This window comes from Microchirus variegatus (genome assembly GCF_963457635.1).
Source record: "Microchirus variegatus genome assembly, chromosome: 22".
Taxonomy (NCBI): Eukaryota; Metazoa; Chordata; class Actinopteri; order Pleuronectiformes; family Soleidae; genus Microchirus; species Microchirus variegatus.
Window position 1 is genome coordinate 6,453,174 of NC_139823.1, and position 20,459 is coordinate 6,473,632.

The following is a 20,459-nucleotide window of genomic DNA, read 5'->3' on the forward strand; positions in this document are numbered from 1 at the left end:
GGTTCTTTACGGTATAATGTATTTTTTTTTACTAAGTTTATATAGTTTTTTTAAAAGCTATTTACGGTATTTTATTGTTCTTTACATTTATATTTTCACATACTTTTTAATTACAAGGTTTTCCCATGTTATTTCATTCATTTTGAAAAACATTTTTCATTGGTGTCAGATTATTTATAACATAAAGGTGATGAACACTGGTTGGAAGGGCCCCCTGGGAATTTTTGCTTAGGTTCCCTACAGACTAGAATCGCCTCTGAGGGTGTACCCCACCTTTCGCCCTGTCAGCTGGGATTGGCACCAGCAGCCCTGTGACCCTCATGTGGAGGATACAGTGGTGGGCAATGGATGGATGCATTGCTGCTGCTGAATTTAGTTATATGTTTTATTTTCAAGGTCCAGTGTGTAAGAATTTATGACAGTGAGTGCAACAAAAAGAGGACATCTCCACTCGACCCTTCTTTTCCCAAGTATGTCAGGAAACTACGGTGGCCTTCATGTTCCAGAAAGGATGTAAAAACTCATCCACAACTCTCTCCACTCATCTACTCGCCATTTCCTCCTCCTCCACTTGCAACAGTATGTGGTCAAAGTTGCTGTACATATAAAAGGCTTGTCCTAAGGTTACAAAACCAAACGATTACAGACACAACGTGCCCAGATTTTGGAGCTGCACGCAAAAAAACGTGTTGGTTGCGCGAACTGAATTTCTCCCACCGGTACGTGGAGTATAATCCCCACGCTCACCAAGCAAAAAAAACAAACATTTTCACAACAGAAGAAGTCGCCAAGGAGAGTCATCCGAGCCTCAACCTGGCAACCCTCGACCCGACTGGCAACCCGAAGGGCCTTTAAGCTGTGAGCCGCTCGAACCAGACGTGTCCGAGGTAGCTGTAGCATTGTCCTCTTCTTCTTTGGTAGGAATTAACCTATTCCCAGTGTTCAGACTTGTAGAGCCGCCTGCTGGTGAAGTGGAATACCACATGACCCTAAAGCTACAAGTATACCAGGGCCTTAGGGTCTTACACACTGCAGCTTTAAATAAATCAAATGGTGAATTAACCGAAGAGTGAAGCAACCGTTGGTCTCCTGACAGTGTGACTTCATAAGGAGCGTGGAGCATGAGGAAAGTGCTGACTGCATCAGTCGCGTCCCCCTATGTGAAGCAGCAGTGACACAGGCAGACAAAAACGCCTGTCGTCATCCATTAAGACCAGGACGGAGGTCACCAGAGATTTCCTCAAGACAGACAAACGCATGCATCACACGCAAACGCTCCTGTCACGCTCACATGAACCCACATGATGCGTACAATGTGCCGGCGAGGAGCGAATGATTAGCTGCGGTTTATATGTCACGCTGATATGAAAACACAGATTTTAATGATCAATATTTCAACAGTCTGTGAATTGCCTCCAAGACGTGCTGCATTATTGAGAGTGAGCTGCTTTCGCAGTTTGAAGTGTGTCATGGGTGATTCTCATTGACACGAGGGATTCTGTGTCAGCAGACAAAGACATGAGAGCTACTGTAGACGTGACTTTAGTCTTCCTGTAAGTCCTCGAGAAGAAGAATCCATGCCCTAGTAAGTAAATGCAACATTACTGTACTGATGAACCGCTCTATAACTTGCAGAGCCAACTCTTTATGATCCTTCCTGATTCATTTGCCTCATAACAAAGCAACTTTACGGACATTTTCATATAAAATATTGCTGTCATTAGTAAGAAATATAAGTATGTATACTCAGAGGCGATTCTAGAGTCTGTAGGGGCCCTAGGCAAAAATTCCCAGGGGGCCCTTCCTTCCAACCAGTGTTCATCACCATTATGTTATAAATAATTTGACACCAACGAAAAATGTATAACTTCAAAATAAAAAAAAATTCAAAATGAATGAAATAACAAAGTGTGTGAAAATATAAATGTAAAGAACAATAAAATACTGTAAATTGCTTTTAAAAAACTATATAAACTTAGTAAAAAAAAATACATTACTATAAATTATTAAAAAAATTATTATTATAAACTGAGTAAAAAAGATATGCATTAGACTGCAAATAATCCTCTTCATTTTCCAACTTGCAGAACGATAACTTCACACAGGTTAAAGTGAGGTGGGGCCCCTTTAGGGAGGTTTCCTACTGAAATGTCATTGCAAATTGGCCATTGTTTTTTAAGGGGGACGGGGAGGCGGCTGGTCACTGCACATTTCAGTAAAAACAGCCCTCAGGCTCCGAGTGTCGGGGGCCCCCTATAGGCTCGGGGCCCCAAGCAGTTGCCTGTTCACAAGCTACGCCTCTGTGTATACTTATGAACAATTACTAACATGACAGTTTCAATTATTTTAGCAAGACCATTTTATCAGCAGAGAACTGCTGCTCCTCAGTTGTTCTTCTTCAGCCGGTTCTCTGCTGCGCTCGTACTCGAGCTGTTCACCCCATGGAAGAAGAATGCATTATAGATTAAACCACAATGTTTCCCAAATCTAGACCAGTGTAGAATGCGTGTTCATCCTTACGGATTAATAATATATGCTTACAATTTCCTTACATGATTTCTTACTCTGTCATCCCTACTTGGGGTGGTGGTGGGGGGGGGGGGGGGCTTTGGTCCAAATTCGCCACCAAGTGCACGGAAAGGGAAAAAATGTTGCAGATCATCAGACACTTGGTTCGGTGCATGTTATGACTGTTTAGTGCTCATAAATTATTTAATTAACCTTTTGCTCTTGTAGGATGCATTTACTAGTTATTACACTGCACACATTACACTGCATTTTAACCACGCGTCACACATTTATAGGAGCCTTGCATGTTAAAACACGAGTAATTATGTTATTAATACTTGGATTGCAGTGAAAGTGAAAAGTACAAGGTCTCGGTGGGCAGAGAAGCATCTCATAAAGTGCAGCACCTTCAACCTTGAGACAAAGGGCTACAATTATTTTATATAGGCTTCTGTCTCACACACGCCACGTCAGGTTTTTTTTCCTGCAGTGACACTGGCTCAATAAAACTGGACAGTTAGTTGAAGTGAAACAAAAAAAACATGACTTCCTGATTTCAGTGGAGACAGTGAGTCAACAACATGAACCCTTGGACCTGGGCTGGTAGTGATGTTGTCAAGGTGAGAGGAATGTTCTCACTTTATCAATCAAGGAGTGGACGCTGCAGATGATGACAATGGCTGGACTCACAAACTTTAAAGTGCATTCATGGTCACAGTGCTACACACATTTTTTAACCACTTTATAAAGAGTGGCAGGGGTGGTGCCCAGTGAGTCCTTCTGCTGCTGCAGCCTGTCTGCTTCAAGCTTTAAGGTTGTTGTGCATTCAGAGATGGTCTTCTGCTTACCATGGTTACCCCAAGTGCTTATATATTATCTGAATCCAATGTATGTGGTACACTCTTAGAAATAAGGGTTCCAAAACGGTCCTTCTACAAGGGCTGAGGTTCTACCTGGAACCATTTGCTTTCCCCGAAGAAAAGGTTTTTCAAGGGTTCTTGGTAACACTAATGGTTCCAGGAAGAACCATTTTGATCCAGAGAACGCTTAAAAATCCCTTTCCTGAATAAAGGGCAGAAGGTGGACAGTAACGAAATACATTTACTCAAGTCACTGTATTGAATTATTTTTTGTGTATTTTGTAGTACAATTTAAAATCAGGATTTTCTATTTTACTTGAGTACATATTGACTCCAGTATTGTACTTAGTTACTTTATAAATCCTATCCGTTACGGAGTAAAAATCAAAATTCAGCACAATGAAGACCTACAGGGGGAAAATATACACCAGAACCAGACGAATGATGATGTGATTAACACCAGCACTGGCGCGTGAACATAGACGGCGCACGCCAAAAGTGACGGAATATCCTGTGTTTCACCGAGCGCGTGAGCTCCAAAATAGTTTTGGATTACTGAGCCCTTGTTATATTTCTACTACCCTCACACCCCATGCAAAGTAACTAAGTAACTTTTACTTAAAGTACATTTCAAATGAACTACTTTTTAATTCTACTTGAGTACATTTTCAGATGACTACTTTTACTTCTACTTGAGTAATATTTCATGAAAGTATTGGTACTTTTACTTGAGTGCAATATTTTAGTACTACTTTTACTTCTACTTGAGTCATATTTCATGAAAGTATTGGTACTTTTACTTGAGTGCAATATTTTAGTACTATTTCCACCACTGATAAAGGGTTTTCAAAGGGTTCATGGTGGTTCTACCTGGAGCCAAAAAGGGTTCTCCTATGAGGACAAGCCGAAGAACCTTATATGGTTCTACTTAGCACTTTTATTTCTAAGAGCGTATAAGCTAATAATAAAGCTGCAAAAAAAAACAAAACAGTGTAATGCAATCGTGTCATCATGGCACAATCTTATATGACGGCAGCTTGTTGGATCCGAGCCACCCGTTTGTCCTGAAACCTAAAGCTGCCGTCAGTGCTGTCGCCTCTTGGCTGACTTCCTGTCTGCTGCCGCTTTTAGTATTCCCCTGCCCTCCCGTCCCAAATGAGTGGTAAGAGGTGGCATTTATTCACTGTCAAACAGCCTTAAGTTAACAAGCAGAGAAAACCACTTCATCAGGGAGTTCTCGGTTCATGACTGAGAAGCTGTTGTGGGACACTCGAAACGTTTCTCCTTGATTTACTGTCAGAGCCCTGAGACTGAGAGGGCCCGTACGCACAAGAAGGAGTTTATGAGAATCCGCTAAAGTTCTGCATCCTATCGACTTTATATCCACACAGAACTGGTGTTTTGGGAGCCATACAATGCTATTTTTGGAAAACGGGTTCCAAGAAATCTCAAATGCCACCCTTGAGTTTTCATGTATACAACCAATGTGCAACTGTGGGAAAATGACGTCATAGCTTCGCCTCTCTGTTGCTCGAGCTTTCATTCACTCACCATCATCTTCTTCTTCTTCTTGTGTTGGGAGTTTGTACACCGTGTGCAAGCTTTATGCACATGCGTGTATTTTTTGTAATGTATTGCTGTGTGTAACAGCACCACCTGTAGGACTGGCATATAATGCAGCGTTTAGACTACATGTGTGGTTTCGTAAAGACATTTCTTAAAACAATGCTGTGTTTATTGAAAGATTTCTGAACACGTAACAGAAAGATTGTTAAGGGGAAGTTCTGTGTCTGTGTGGGTGAGGCATGAGAGACCATGTCATTGATAAAACATTGGATCAGTGATATCTGACAGAATATGGAGATATTTAAAACTAATTTTAATATTTACTTTGATTACTTTGATATTTAAAAAAGGCAGGGGGTGTTTGTGTGTCTTATACCTTCTTGTCAAACAGTATCCTTAAACTGGATTATATCAGTAGAAAATCTGTTTATGACATCCAGCCACATACTAAAACCTACCATTAGCTAATATTGAGAGAAATTATGTATGAATGCAAATAACTAATTTAAAAAATGAGTATATGTTGAATACAGATGGTTGTTTGTCTCTATGTTTGTCCCATGTCAGCAGCACCAGGGCCCATCATGACCCTCATGTGGAGGACAAAGCGTGAGAAAATGAGTGAGTATATTTCGAATGCAATGTCTTGTTTAATTTTTGAACCTTTTATCATTAATTTGCTAAAACACATTCAAGGTCAAACTGCAAAATCACTTGAGTCTTTTTAATCTGCAAAACCAAACCTTGTGGATTTTAGTCGTACATTTTTTATTTCTGCCCTGAAGTACAGCAAGAAATTTGTGACATTTGTCAGCAAAACTAAACAAGAGCTAAACAAGTTTCATAACATATGAAACTTGGCTTCAGATGATGGTCAAATAATTGCCTGTAGACCCAGATGACCTGCATGAAGCCCAGCTTTCCTTGGCCAATGTCATTTCTGTAATTTTTTACATGATCCAACATACATTACGAGTCAAAACAATGAGGAATGTTTACAGATGTGAAATCAGAGTAACCTCTCCTCCAGTCTGGAAATGAAGAGACTCGTCTCGTCTTAGTTAAGCCAACTTTAAAACTTAACTTCAAACTGTTTTTGTAGAGGCACCCAGAAAATGTCTGTGTTGAGTCTGTTCCACTGGCTGTGATGTGGTGAGTTGCTTAGACAGGAAGGTAGTGTGTGAGGGGCCGTGGGGATGTCCACACAGAGGATACCTCAGCGGTCCAGCGAGCGTTTCTGTATAGCTTCAGCCACCACGGTGCGTAGAAGAGCGATGACGGCGCGAGGGTCATCGCTGCCTATCACAGCGCTGCCCGACACTATCATGTTGGCTCCTGCCTGTAGGGCGTATGACAATACACATGAGATTAGACGACCTCAAAAAAGTAATTCAATGTGACTGAGATGATTTCAATAGGCTTTAGTGTTTGTGTTCATTACCTCTGCACATTTGTGAATGGAATCAGGTCCAACGCCTCCATCTACTTCAATATCTAACGAAGGGAACTGATTCCGCAGCCAGGTCACCTGGTCGTAACACAAACAAATACCTGTCTCACACCATTTCTACAACACAATTTCCTGATACTACAAATGCCTGAAGACAAACACAGATTTACCCAAATACATTTGTTTTGATTTTCTTTAAAGAAACTAAACAATGAAAATGCAAGAAGAAAAAGAGAGACAAACTTATTTGTTATTTGCTTTGTTCAGAGTGAGTCTCTCATCATTGCGAAAGCAGAACTTTACACAACACCAGTGTGTAAGAAACAACCGTTAGTCTTTCATTATACACACAGTGCATGATAATTAATCTCATAGATTTATTGAATGTTTTTGCACTTTGACCTGCCCCACCTACTTTGAATGGACATGTGCTCTTTGCCCTTTTATTGGCTGCTTAATGTGACGACATGCAAGTGCAGGTATAATTATTGTGCTGTTGTAGATTCATTTTATAAACAGTGCACTGCTTATTATTTATTCCCATATATTATTTTAATGATGCAACTGTGGCACACAGTGGTGCAGTGGCTAGCACTGTTGCCTTACAACAGTTTGTGTCCCGGTTTGACTGAGGGCTTTTCTGTGTGGAGTGTGCATATTCTCCCTATGTGTGCAAACATTCTCTCTGGGTAATCTGGCTTCCTTCCAGAGTCCAAAAACATGAAGATTAGGGATTAGGTCAACTGGACATGGCTAAAATGACCGTGAGTGTAAGAGGGAATGGTTGTTTGTCCCTGTATGTTGGCCCTGTGACGGACTGGGAAACAGACCGGGAAACAGACCAGGATGTACCCTGCCTTTCACCCTATGTCCCACACCCCCCGCAACTCTCATGGAAGATAAAGCGGTTACTAAAACGGATGGATTATGCAATGAGTAGTTTGCTATATCCAGTGTTTGAAAAAGCTGCATAAACTACGTTCATTTTTTTCTGTACTGTTATCTTTGCAGCTTGTCCTTACCTTAGGCATCATGTCCTCCATGAACTTCTGACCTCCAAAACCAGGTTCCACAGTCATGACCAGAGCCATGTCGATATGGTTAGCCCAAGGTGCCAGCTCTTCCACCGTTGTTCCAGGTTTTATAGCCAAACCCACCTACAAAACATCAGTTTTTCAAATGATCTCCTACCCAATACCCAATAATGGTTTGTCACAAATATCTATAGATCTATTGTACAGTTACTCTCTATTTATGTAACTATTAACTCATAGCAATGGCTTGATTTTGCTTTTTGCACTAGGTTTCTAATCAGGTTATACTGAACAACATTTTTGGTCGAAAATGCTGGAGGTTTGTCCGCTGGCTAACCTTCATGCCACTCTCTCTGATCTCTTTGATGAGGTTTCCAGGGTTGGTGGTGGTCTCGAGGTGGAATGTGTACTGGCTGGCTCCTGCTGCAGCCATGGACTTCACCCATTTCTCCGGCCGCGACACCATCATGTGCATGTCTGCAACAGAAACAGACACAATACTGCCCTCAACCGCACAGCAGAGACATTCATGGCCCAATTCAATTGGGTTTCTGAAGTCTATTATACGTGTGGTATGTATCTTTCCTCACCAAAAAAAGGGTCTTGGCCTACTGTCTTCCTCAGCCACTCTACCATGGGATGGCCAAATGTGATATTGGGGACAAAATGCCTTAAAAGGAAAGAAAACCAGACATTAAACTGGCAACTGAAACATGTAAACAGTTGCATTAGTGTAGAAGACAATAAAATTGTCAACACTTATTACACAGAAGAAAACTGCTTGTTTGAGCACAGAAATAGACTTCAGTCCATATATGCATCCAACTCCAGTGTCACGAATGTTGCAAATGACACATTTTAATTCATTTTTTTGAAAGTTGCCATTCTCAAATGTTTAATAAAAGGTTAAATAGTCTTTAAAAGGCTTGCTTTCAGTAAACACTGTGACGTGAGGTGGGGAAAAACAAGAATAATATCATAATAAATCATGAAGTGCTGGAATGACTGGAAGGATTGAGGAACTTCCCTGAACATTCAAGTGACTCACGTGACTTTCTCAATTCGCAATTATCCCAATAATGTATATTCACAATGGTCGAATTTTGAACGGTTTCCATCGCGTTAATGTCGTATGTTTACTCCTCTAAACCCCAGAAGAAAACATTCACACACACACACACACACGCACGGTTTCCCAGTTTACATCTGACAGGCTAACTTAGCTTGTTGGCTGTAGCCAACTTTAGCTCCCACACACTGAACTTCCAAGCTAGCCGTTAGCATGCTAGTTTTCCTTTTTCTTCTAACTAACCAGTTGCTAGTTCACTGACCCGTCCATCACGTCGAGGTGCAGGTAATCTGCCCCGCACTCCATCATCCGCACGCACTCGCTGCCCAGACAGGACAGGTCGCTGCTCAGGATGGACGGACCGATCTTCGCACTGTAAGACATGTTGTTTACAGTCTGCACGCAACAGCAGCAGCAGGAGGAGGAAGCAAGGGCAGGTTAACGAAGTCAAGCTAGCCAACAACATAAAGCACGAGTTCCGCTGGCAACCTTCAATACAAAATAACGTAAGTACATGCTTGTTAAAATTTAAGAGGTTGTTAACTGTTGCTGTAGACATTGAAAGCATACGAATAACACAATGCTTACAAATTCGTGACTGCTGAGATGCAGCCGTTTATAATTAAGTTGTATCGCTGCATTTTGTAGCATGTCCTTGCTTCACGATAACAGCAACCGTAGTCCGTGTGTGTGTGTGTGTGTGTTACGCAATGAGTTTACGCAATGAGTTTGAAGGCGACTGAATTAATTAATAATAATTAATTATACATTAATTCATTATTATCATGAATTAATTCATTATTCATTAATTCATTATTAATTAATACATATCGATCATGAGGGGACAAATAAAGGTGTCGCTCCATGTTCCGGAGTCCTACTTCCGCTTTCACAATAAGACGTGTCTCACCTTTTAACACTAGATGGCGCATGGCTCACATTGAACTTTTATTCACAGTTCATCAGTGTTTCTCAGGCCTTGAATTGTAGATGGAAGTTGGTGTAGCAACTTCGTGCATTCGTGTATTTTGCCTGTGTGTCTCTCTGTGTAATACAAAAAACCCCAATGTGGACTCATATTATTTGTCCTGTCAGTTTGCAGCAGATTAACTCAACCTCTGCTCGAAAAAATTAAACGCCCTTTTCTCTAAATTCACAGAAGACATTGTGACATTGTGGGAAATAAAGAATTTTATTGGGTCACGTAGGACACAATTCTCTAATCAGCAGCATATTGGATACATTGAGAAATAATGTGGGGCACAGTTTACTTTTGAATCCCAGATGCTTTCTGCCTCTGTTTTCTCTCTTTATGTGGCCACTGGTTTCATGTTTTAATGCTTCACTGACTTATTCTTGTGAGTCACGTCTCTCCATCGACTGCATCTCTGTCACTCTTTGATGTAATAACTTGTGTGTTTTATGTTAATGGCCTCAGAGGAAACCCTGTTCACTGATGTCGCTTGATGACGCAGGATAGGATGATATGTGGCCCTTTAGAAAACTTTGATTTATTGATTCAAAGCAGTTTGCTTGATTTGTACAGAGAACAGGTTGCCCTGTGGGCTTATTACTGTTTTCCCCAATGAAAAGACAGAAATATTACAAAAGATGAGCAGCACCTACCTTAAGGTCCCAGTTGTTACCTGAAAACCAACGTGAAAACAAACATACAAGAAAAGTTAATTGTATGAAATAGTTCTTTACAAAAAGTACTTGTGTCTGTGATAGAAGGTTTTAATCCTTTGCGGTGAATGGGATAGAAAATATGCACGTTATAATCTGCTGCAGATGTTTCTGCTTGTCTGCACAACTTATATTTATTGTCTCGAACGGGTTACTGTCATTATTACTCATCAGAGAGAGAACATTTGCATGTTGCATTCAGCAAACCCTTTTACAGTAATTCTCCCTCCCTGATGTCGTTGTTCACCTTGGAGACAGTTCATTGAAATTGTATAACAGTTGTTTTTCTTCTTCTTCTACAGAGTAAGTTGTGATTTATAATGAGCAAAGGAAAAAGGGGTTTTAAAGGCCTCTCTGCAGCACTCTGCGGAGGCTCGGCCCACAAAGAGCCCTACTCATGTACCCTAACTGACCAAACACAATCTGGCATTTATGAGTTTTGCATTACTGCAGCAGTGATGAAAACCACTGGTGGCACGGCGCAGAACGTTTGAGTGGGGTTGAAACGGAGTAAATTGCCGTCATAGAGAACTGGGACCTCACAGGCCTCTTGGGGAGTTAAGTCAAAAGTGCTTTAGGCTTTGACAAGTATTTTGTAGGACTGGTGCCATAACTGCAGGGGCTTCTGCAGGGACATCTGTCCATATGAAGGTCCCTCATGGTAACTCTCTGATTCCTGAGAGCAGGGTTAATGGAAGAGGGGGGAAATGAAGATACACTTCAGCTCTTTCAACACTTATTTAGTTACTGTGATAATATTTTGGAGCAAAGTGGAAATTTAAGTGAGCCTAGATGGTGATACTGATAAATCGCCCCCACTGTAATTGATGCATTTGTGTTTCATTTTTAATGGGGTGATTCTTTTTCCTACAGCCGACACCAAGTCACATTTATCACTTTTACTGTAAACAGCTTAAACACCACGCACATCGCTCCAGTCAGCCCCGGGCTTCTGTTTACCAGTAGTCCCCCATTAACGACACCTTTTTTGTTTTAGTGGAGGAGGAACAGCTCAGGAATGTGTGTGCAATCATTTTTAAGATGCTATCAAGCTGCTCTCTATTGCTCATAGTTGACATGTTCTCAGCTTAAACGTTCTCCGTCTTAATTTAAAGCACCACTGTGTATTCTCAAATGAATCTGCGTGGTTTTCCCGGTGACACCGATAGCTACAGGAACAGAACGAGACTAATTTGTCTTTACCGCGATGATGAATGATAGTTTTTAACAAAGCCCTATTTGTTCTCAACATGTATTTAGACCTATTTAATGGCAACATTTAAGAATTGGTGTAGTGGTTAGCTCTCTTGCCTTTGCAGCAACAAGACCTGGGTTTGATCCCAGGTTGGAACAAGGGCCTTTCTGCATGGACGTTGCATCCCCATATGCAATATGGGGATTAGATAAATTGGTCACAAATTGACTGTGAGAGTTTATGGTTGTTTGTCTCTATATGTGGCCCTGGGTTGGTGATCTGTCCAGGGTGTACCCCGCCTATCGCCCTATGTCAGCTGAGATTGGCGCAGCACCCCCTGCCACCCTCCACAGGAGGATAAAGCAGTAGGAAATGGATTGATGGATGGATTTAAGAATATATTTGGATGATAAAGATGTGTATGTATTGCACATTTTCTCCATTTATTCACCGCTTGTGAAATACAGCTGACTTGTCTATGTCATGTCCACTACTAGTGCATTTGCTTAAAAGTTGTTCCTGGAACCAAACTCTCCTGATTGTTTGCCAACTATGAGTTAATTGTTAATTATGTGGTAAATCAATAGCCAGCTTATTTCCAGTTTGTAATGCATAATGCAATGCATTTAGGAAAAAAATATAGCCCACATTACAGCTGCTAATCTGCAGAGGAATAGGTGTGTTGGTTTCATATAGGAAATATTTCCTGTGTTTGTTAAAATGAACTTCAAGATTTGTATACCTTTGCATCCAGCACTATTTGAGGAGCTGTAACCTGGGTCAAATTGGGTCCCACTGACTCTTGACCTCTGCAGAAGAAAGCAGGAACAGGAACGGAGACGGCGCTGCTGTGTTTTTTCCTTTTTCGAAGGCACTGATGTTGATTATTAAGGACCTGATCCAAACAGTTCATGTATTATCTTGATTGGAACCTTCCTCCTGCTTCCTGCCTGCAGCCGGGTCCGGGCCTCCTGAGCAAACAGATAGTGATAAAGCAACTTGTTGTGATGGTCAGAAGAAGCGTGTGGAGCATGTGTCCTTGTAGCTACTCCCTTCCTGGGCTTTATGAGCCTGTGGTCAGGGTATGTAAGTGGAAAGGAAAGGGTGGGGAGGGTGCTGCATCTCCTCCTTGTTAGGTTAATAGTGTACAACAGGGAAAACAGATGAGTTTCCCTGTATATCCTATTGCTGTATATCTATTTATGGTGGACTACAGGGAGGCAGGACTATCTCCACATATTCCCAACAGCAACATGAAAATGCTGAAATTCTTTGCGTATAATCAATTAAAAGTACAATTTTACTGTGTAAGGCCTGTGCTAAAGTACCCATTATATTTGTCTGAACTCGCTGGAAAAGGTTATTCATTACAATAATGCACTCCCAGGGAATGCAGTGGCCAAAAAATGTGGATTGTGACTCGCAGATCTGCAATCATTAACGACCAAAAAAAAACTGAAACTTTGGAACCAGGAAATCTAAAGCTGTTTTTGTTGCTTCATCTGTGGTTTCCCCTTAAGCATTCGATATAAACATGCACAATTTAGGTCATAAATCAATTGAATGATCTTAACATATTGATATTGTGGTCAATGTTGCCTCAGAAGCTTTTTATTCAAGATTATTTAGCCTAATCGGCTTCATATCAGTTATTTAAAACAGCCTTAAATCAATGCATGTCATGATTTGCACTCTTTGACATGACCTTAATGTAAACACCCTGACCACAGCACACTTCAAAGGACCAGTGGTCAACATTTAACAGTAATTGCCTGTGGCCTCAGGGGAGAAACGGGTCCCTACCGCTGGTCATGATTTAGTGCATTAAGGTGGACCAAGTGTCACTTCTTCAAACGGCCAGGAAATGGACCACAGGAGCGCTGTTGACATTTCAAAATGACTGAATGTTTTTGAAAGAATGAGGCAGATTTATTTTTAATAACGATTCTGCGTGATTTAATACCTGTAAGACCACTGAGCAGGTTTATTCGAGGTAAGCTCACCTCATAAAAATCTAATCCGTGTGATTTAATCGTTAATATTTGAAGACTGTGGATGCAAGGGACTGCAGAAAATCCCCCCCGCAGGGTTTAATATTTTCTCACAACATGTGCACTGAGTCCTTTTACTGGAACAGCTTTCTGAGATCCAATGGAAAGATTTATTTAAAGTATTCTTGATTTATTTGGTATTTATTCCGACTCGCATTAGTACAATCCTCTATTTTGTATGCTTTGCTTTTTTGGAGAAGCTTCCTTCTTATGGTCATATAATAGAAGTTCATAGAAAGAAGTGATCACTTTTTGCACATTCAGACATATAATATATTTAAGTCTCATTAAAGCTAAAGTAAATACTGTATAGAATAAAGTGTGAATAATTATAGTGAGAATAAAGAGCTGTGTTGAAGTGTGAAAAATACAGCAATGACTTCAGAAACAATAAAACAAATATTCTTCTTTCAGAGGGGGAAGGAGATGATGTAGCAAGCTGTTTGGCACTGAGAGGCCGTCAAAAAAAAAAAGTAAATAAAAACTGAGAAAAAAAAATCACGCAATCCAAGTATGAACCCTCAGCCCATCTGGTGTTTCCAACAGCTGTCGGACCCACTGTGAAGAGCGCTAAAGAGTCAGGCAGAATCAACAAATTCTCCAAAAACCTTTTTTTCCTCTGGATGAGGCCGTTTGAGGATTTCAAAAGCAAACGTGGGTGTAGACGACGGAACACATATCGAGTGATCAACAAACTACACTTAAAGAGGTTCAGATTTCGAATGATGTGAAGTTGGCAAGGACTTGAGATCAAACGGATTGTTAGTTAAAGAGACATGCAGAGGAGGGAGTGTGCAGCGCATCTCAAAGAAGAAGCTGAACAAAAGATTTTGGGAGATGGAAAAACAGCTCATCAGCCATGGAAAATGTCACTTTTAAAATCAAGGTTGTTTTTTTCTGTTTTGTTTAAGCAGCTTTACATATCAGGTTTACACATGTAACGAGGAGTGGCTTCCTGACTCAACTTTGTTTATCGTAACCTTCAATCTCACAGAGGTGAAGATATGATTGGAAAAGTCACAACAGCACACACTCTTAGTAATAAAAGTGCTAAGTAGAACCATATAAGGTTGCTTGGCTTGTCCTCATAGGAGAATCCCTTTTTGGCGCCAGGTAGAACCTTTTTATAAAGGTTCCACCAAGAACCCTTTTAAAACCCGTATTCAGGAAAGGGGTTTTATAGGGTTCTCTGGATCAAAATGGTTCTTATTGGAACCATTAGTGTTACCAAGAACCCTTTCCCGAAGAAAGGGTTTTTCAGAAGCAAATGGTTCCAGGTAGAACCTCAGCCCTTGTAGAAGGACCCTTTTAGAACCCTTATTTCTAAGAGTGTACAGAAGACAGAAGTCTCATGATGTAGTTGCACAGCTATGTTGCGTAAAGCACTAAGCTTTTATGCTACCATTATTCTATCAAATCTACCAAAAAAGTTAATCATCAATGGTATCTGTACAATCAGTGAACCGAAGAGTACGAATATGAAATGTCAAGAACTATAATAATACAGAAGAAGCTCAATGATGGCGGCTGTCCTCTCACTGTAAAAATATCCCATCGGTGATTCCTGTCAAAACTCTGCACTCTCCTCCTCCTTGGCAGTCAAACTCGTGAATGTCGTTATCAGGGGAAATTGCTCATTCCATTCAAAGAAAATGGCCCATGTGAACTATTCCATATTCACATCCTGACAAAGTGCTGTCCCACCGTCCAATTAACCTCACACAAAGAATGGACGGAAGTGGGAGCAGGAGCGTGATGGGTTACTGCCCACCCGAGACACAGACCTTTGAGAGCAATTCATTAACTCTTTTACTATCCGAGGGCTTTCATTTGGCCTTTAGATATCCTTTGAGGGATGCGCCGCTCTTTTACTGTGTTTTTCCTGCTGCTGGTTGGCAGCATAAAAGGCTAATATTGACTTTACTGATGTGTTTTTGTTTGGTATGGGAATGCTCCAGGCTTTGGCTGGCGCTGGCCTCTTTGAGTGGCTTACCAGAGGAGCCTGGCAGAGAGCCAGCATGTACAGTACAGCGGCTAATAATGGACACTGCCGCTATATACTGTTCTGCTGGTCAGATGAGAACGGAAAGGAATCTGAGATGCAAGTTATGCAAATATGCTCGAAATACAGTTTGCTTATTTAAGCTGATAAGCAAATGAAGGAGGGCGATACATTTCACAGTGACATAGAGCAAACCTTTGCTTTCTCAAAGTCTTGAGTGAAGGACACGGGAGAACAACTCCAGGGAGGTATTTGTGTATTATCGTTGCCAGGAAATGTCACATCAGGAACAAAACACAAGCGAGGCTCACAAGTGAGGTGCAAACACCCGTGGGCCCCGCTGCCAAAAGATTACATGAGCTACTCCATCAACAGGAATGAAGGCATGACCAGCATCGCCGCAAAAATCCACACGAGCCTTGACAAATCTTTGACTTACTAACGCAGGAACTATCTGAGAGACACTGGCAGATTTAGAGAAGACCCGTCCAGCAATGTAGCAAATCAGTGTTGTTTTTCAAGCTGTGACAGGGTGGTGTTCCCTCGCTGGGTTGTGTAGGGTCAAGCAGCGGAGAATGAAAGCTGTTGGTGTTTCATTAGGGTGGATTTCCCTCGAGTAGAATAAACAGTCCTCTGAGTAACTCATTTAATTACATGAGTAACCATGTAACCTGGAGATTAACTTCTATTTTAGCGGGAACAGGTTGTCTTAGTCCACTATACCGGTCAAAAGTTTGGGGTCACCTATACAGTTTTTTTTGTGTGTTTTCCATAAAAAAACTCACACTTTTATTCATCAAAAGAGTTGTAAAATGAATAGAAAATATAGTCGAGACATTGATTAGATTAGAAATAATTATTTTTATTCAAAATACATAATACCCTTCAAAATTTGCTTTAGTCAAAGAACCAGCAACACTGTTTTCATCTGTGCTAACGTAATTGCACAATGGTTTTCAAGGGTTTTCTAATCATCCAATAGTCTTTTAACGCGATTAGCAAACACAATGTACCATTAGAACACTGGAAATGGGCCACTATACACCTATGTACATATTCCATTAAAAACCAGCAGCTATAGTCGTTTACCACATTAACAATGTATAGAGTGTATTTATGATTCATTTAATGTTATATTCATTGAAGAAAAAAAAAGTGATTTTCAAAAATAAGGACATTTCTAAGTGAAATTTTTGACAGGTAGTGTACAGCTGTTTTCCCAATTTATATATGTGAACTTATTAATGGTGTTGCACCATATAATAATATGTATTATGATTATTATTGTTGTTGTTGTGGTTGTTGTAAACTAAATAGTATCAACCAACTCCTCTAGAGCTTGGCAATAATTTTAATACACATTTTTTCCCACCAAATATCCAACTACTCCAAAGATAAACAAGTACCACACTTGTAAATACAATACAAAACTAAACATGGGTTTTAGATATTTACAAATTGTTAAACGTGTCATTTTTATTTAGCTTTTTATGGCGTCTCCATATCAGCCCGATACAGTGTTAGTCTTAAAGTCCTCAAAGGCCTGAAGGCTATAAACAAACGAAATTCTTTTGCACAAAGTGATAAAAAATGAGAACAACCACAATGGTGCTTGGGACGACTTTGGCTTATCTTGATTCATATCTGTAGCTGTCATGACGGTCGTGTAAATTTGACTTGCGCATTCCTGTGGTATTAAGACATTCGTGGATCCCTGGTAGGAATTTCCCCTGGCCCACTCGCTGTTTTTTCTGCTGTGTCCCTGCCGTGCTTCTGGAGGTGAGGTAAAGTTCAACCACACCAAATCTGGAATCTGAAAGACCATCTTTATTTTTCCCATACACTGTTTTCCTATAGGTCGACACCGCTCTTGGCAAAAGCGCACTATTAAGCCTTTGACACTTGTGTAAAAGGATATGTTTATGCCTGATTTTCCATGTCCAACAGTGGATCTTCAGGGGAACAACTCCTCAGAGGAATGTCCTTGTGTATTATCGTCTTTTGCCAGGAAATGCTGGATGGTATTGAATGAGAGAAGAAGAGAAGAAAAAAAAAATGTGTTGTATGGCTCACAGCAGAGGAGCCATACGTGTTCTGGCACTGGGCCAAAACATTTCACGAGCCTCTCCGTCGACGCTCATAACACACTCATCAGTGCACAGTGTAGAGACGGGGTGCACGGCCGACGCAGGCCCAAGCCTGCAAAGCCAAGAGTGTTGCAGCAAACAAGTACCACATGGAGTAAAATTATACTTAATTATGACAAAATACGCACGCTCTTCTCTCCGAATTCCTCAATTTGCCGCAAAATTTGAACTATTCGTGGTATTCCACTATAGAAACACCCGCTTATATCACTAGTCTGGATGGCAGCAGAGTTTTCTCCCTCTCCTCTTGCAGTGGGATTAGTTTGACCAACAATTTGCACTTAGGGTTACAAGCAAACTCACCCAACCACCACCACCACCACCACCACACTGGGAACTGCCTAAGCAGTTTTCAGCAATTTTAGGTATTTAGAACCTTGGTTTCACAGCCTCAGACTTTCAAAGCAATCATCTACCACCATGAGCTATGTGATGAGACAACAGACTCTTCTTCTTCTTCTAGAGCTGTTATGTTATGTTGACGTTTGGTGTCGGACTTCAAAACTCACTGCAGGGTGCAAGGATCAGACCCAAAATAAGTCAATTAACCTGTTTGAGTAGACTATTCACTTTAATACATTCCTATTGACAATTCCTTACTTGCATCGGAACAATTTCACCAATTGTGCTTGTTTTTTTGTCATATAGCTTTTGATTATATCCTCTAAGTTGAAGTCAAGTTGTCTCAGATGCCATACTGCAAAAAATGCCTCTGAAAAAAACAAGAAAATATAACCACTATTAGGGGAAATGATGTGTTTCAAGCAAAATGATCTGCCAGTGCAGCAAGAAAATGGTCAAATTATCTTAAGCATCTTCACCCTTAATATGTAAATAAGTCCAAAAATTGTATGATTAGATAAATACACTGAATTCAAGTCAATTACATATTTTCATTTTTTGCAGATTTTCTCAATTTTCATTTGAACCTAACTCAAAGTAAATCATCAACAGCTCTGAGCAATTGAGGGAGACAGTTCTTAACTAAATACCGTAGACTCCTTGTAAGTTCTCAGATTTTACTTTTAGTCATCTCAAAGACTCTTGACGTTTCCGTCAATATCAAAAGCCCAACCTGAAGCCTTAAAGACCCAAAGTTCAGACATGCATGAGGTGAAAATGTTGAGCTTGTTAACTAAATTCTTAGTTAACCTATTGAATTTCCAGAGGACAAACACCAAAGGTCAAAGAAATGTCACTTAAATGGTGTGCACCAACCAACTCAGTGACCACTGAGTCAACTGCGACACACGTTTTAAAGTCCAGTGTCTACATCTGCAGAAGAAATATGCTCAGGTGTGTTTAGTCAAATAGCCGAGAGAGTTAGAAGACCACCTAGTTTTTAAGTATTAATCTTGGTCGCTCACATGCAGCAGTGAATGAATGTTAAGTACAGGACCTAAAGTAAACATTCTCACACACTAACAAATCAAGTCGAGTGTCTCTTTACAACGAGCTCAAGGTGTTAAAACTGTGCACTCGCTGAGTTATGAACGTCCAAACACTCCCGATTACTTTAAGAACTGCAGCTCGTGGAGATGTAAAGCCTGAGATTTAAGGATCGGACTTAAATCCACGATAATATTTTTTGATCCAGCACGCAGATTAAAGACTTAAGCACTCGAACAAATGTAGCTCAAGTGTCTCTGACCACACAACTTGGTGTATTTGACTGCCGGGATTGTCTGAGAGCGGTGTGTTCAGTTCCCATGAGGCTGAGTTAAGTTCTGAAGTCCAACCTCTAGGTGGCAGAAAAGCTCATATTGCAATCAGCAGTTTGTGTCGGATTGTTGTGACTGTAAAGGGTCAGTTTTTGGCATCTGGGGAAATAAAACCTATTCCTTTTTTGATTAGACAGACATCAAATCTTGAATTAATATTTGCAAACAGCCTGTCTGCATAATCCAATCACAATGAGCCTTGTATCTATGTTGAATTATTTGTGTGCAAAGGTTTATTAAAGGTTCAACAAAACCATGGAGCCAAGGGATAACCATTATTATGATCACAGTAGTGACTGGAGGGAGTATCGCTTTACTTGTAGAACTATGAGACCTATGTGCATTACATCTTCAGGAAAAAAAAAGAAAAGTGATTCATGTCATTGCTTTGGCAACATTTCCATGATCTGTGTTGGGATTATTTTTACAACAAATAGCAGCTCACATGCCATGAGGGGCTAACTTTCATCGTTATTTAGTGCCGTCTCCGGGATGTGTCCCTCCCGAGTGATTTATGGTTTAACATAGGTTATAATTGACATCACCTCCACTTGCATGACGTAGTAGGAAATCTTCCCTGAAGCTCTGGCATAATTCACTGATGCCAAAGATCAGGACAGCGGAGACTTGGGTTGTCAGGGTGGGACTCTTGGTCTTCCTGCTGCGTCATTCCTGAGGAGCACTGGTAGATATCACGTCCAGATGTTTGTACAGGTTAGAGTGGACACTGATCGCTTCCTTCTGTGCCCCATCGCTTCCCTTATTTCCCCCCCACAACAAAACCATGTGGATTTTATGGCCATCTTTCAAGTTTACTCCTCTGGTTGGTGCTTAAACAGTGAAATAAAGATATGATGGCGACCAGTTTTTAATCAAAAGCAAATGATTCTAATTCTAAGCAATCTTCAAATGATGATGATTACATTGTTGTCAGCAGTGCTTTTCTGCCAGAGAAAGACAAAATGCAGACCAAAAACTCTATAAATGCAACCTTTAAACATCACAATCTCCATATCAATCGAAGGTTAAACGTCAGTGTGCTGTGTTAACAACTTCTTTCGCTAAACCCTAGTGGCCAAAAAGCAGTCATTGTAAGTTTAGAGGCCTCAAGGCAGCTGTCCAGGTGCTATCACATTCCACATATCAACAAACACACATTTCACATACGAA

The 20,459-nt window shown here is 40.6% G+C and overlaps 1 protein-coding gene across 2 annotated transcripts; it reads right to left on the reverse strand.

Annotated features, from left to right (window-relative positions):
• Positions 1 to 5,649: 5,649 nt before the first annotated feature.
• rpe (ribulose-5-phosphate-3-epimerase) lies at positions 5,650 to 8,881 on the reverse strand. Of its 2 annotated transcripts, none has more exons than XM_083908778.1 (6): positions 8,750 to 8,881; positions 8,009 to 8,088; positions 7,756 to 7,895; positions 7,407 to 7,541; positions 6,376 to 6,462; positions 5,650 to 6,273 (listed from the first exon to the last, which is right to left on the reverse strand). In XM_083908778.1, the coding sequence occupies exons 1-6, from the start codon at positions 8,869 to 8,871 to the stop codon at positions 6,151 to 6,153; spliced, it is 687 nt and encodes a 228-aa protein (XP_083764904.1). In that variant the 5' UTR covers positions 8,872 to 8,881; the 3' UTR covers positions 5,650 to 6,150. The 2 variants fall into 2 exon arrangements, with proteins under 2 accessions (XP_083764904.1, XP_083764905.1); XM_083908779.1 differs by having other exon boundaries at positions 8,731 to 8,799.
• Positions 8,882 to 20,459: the final 11,578 nt, after the last annotated feature.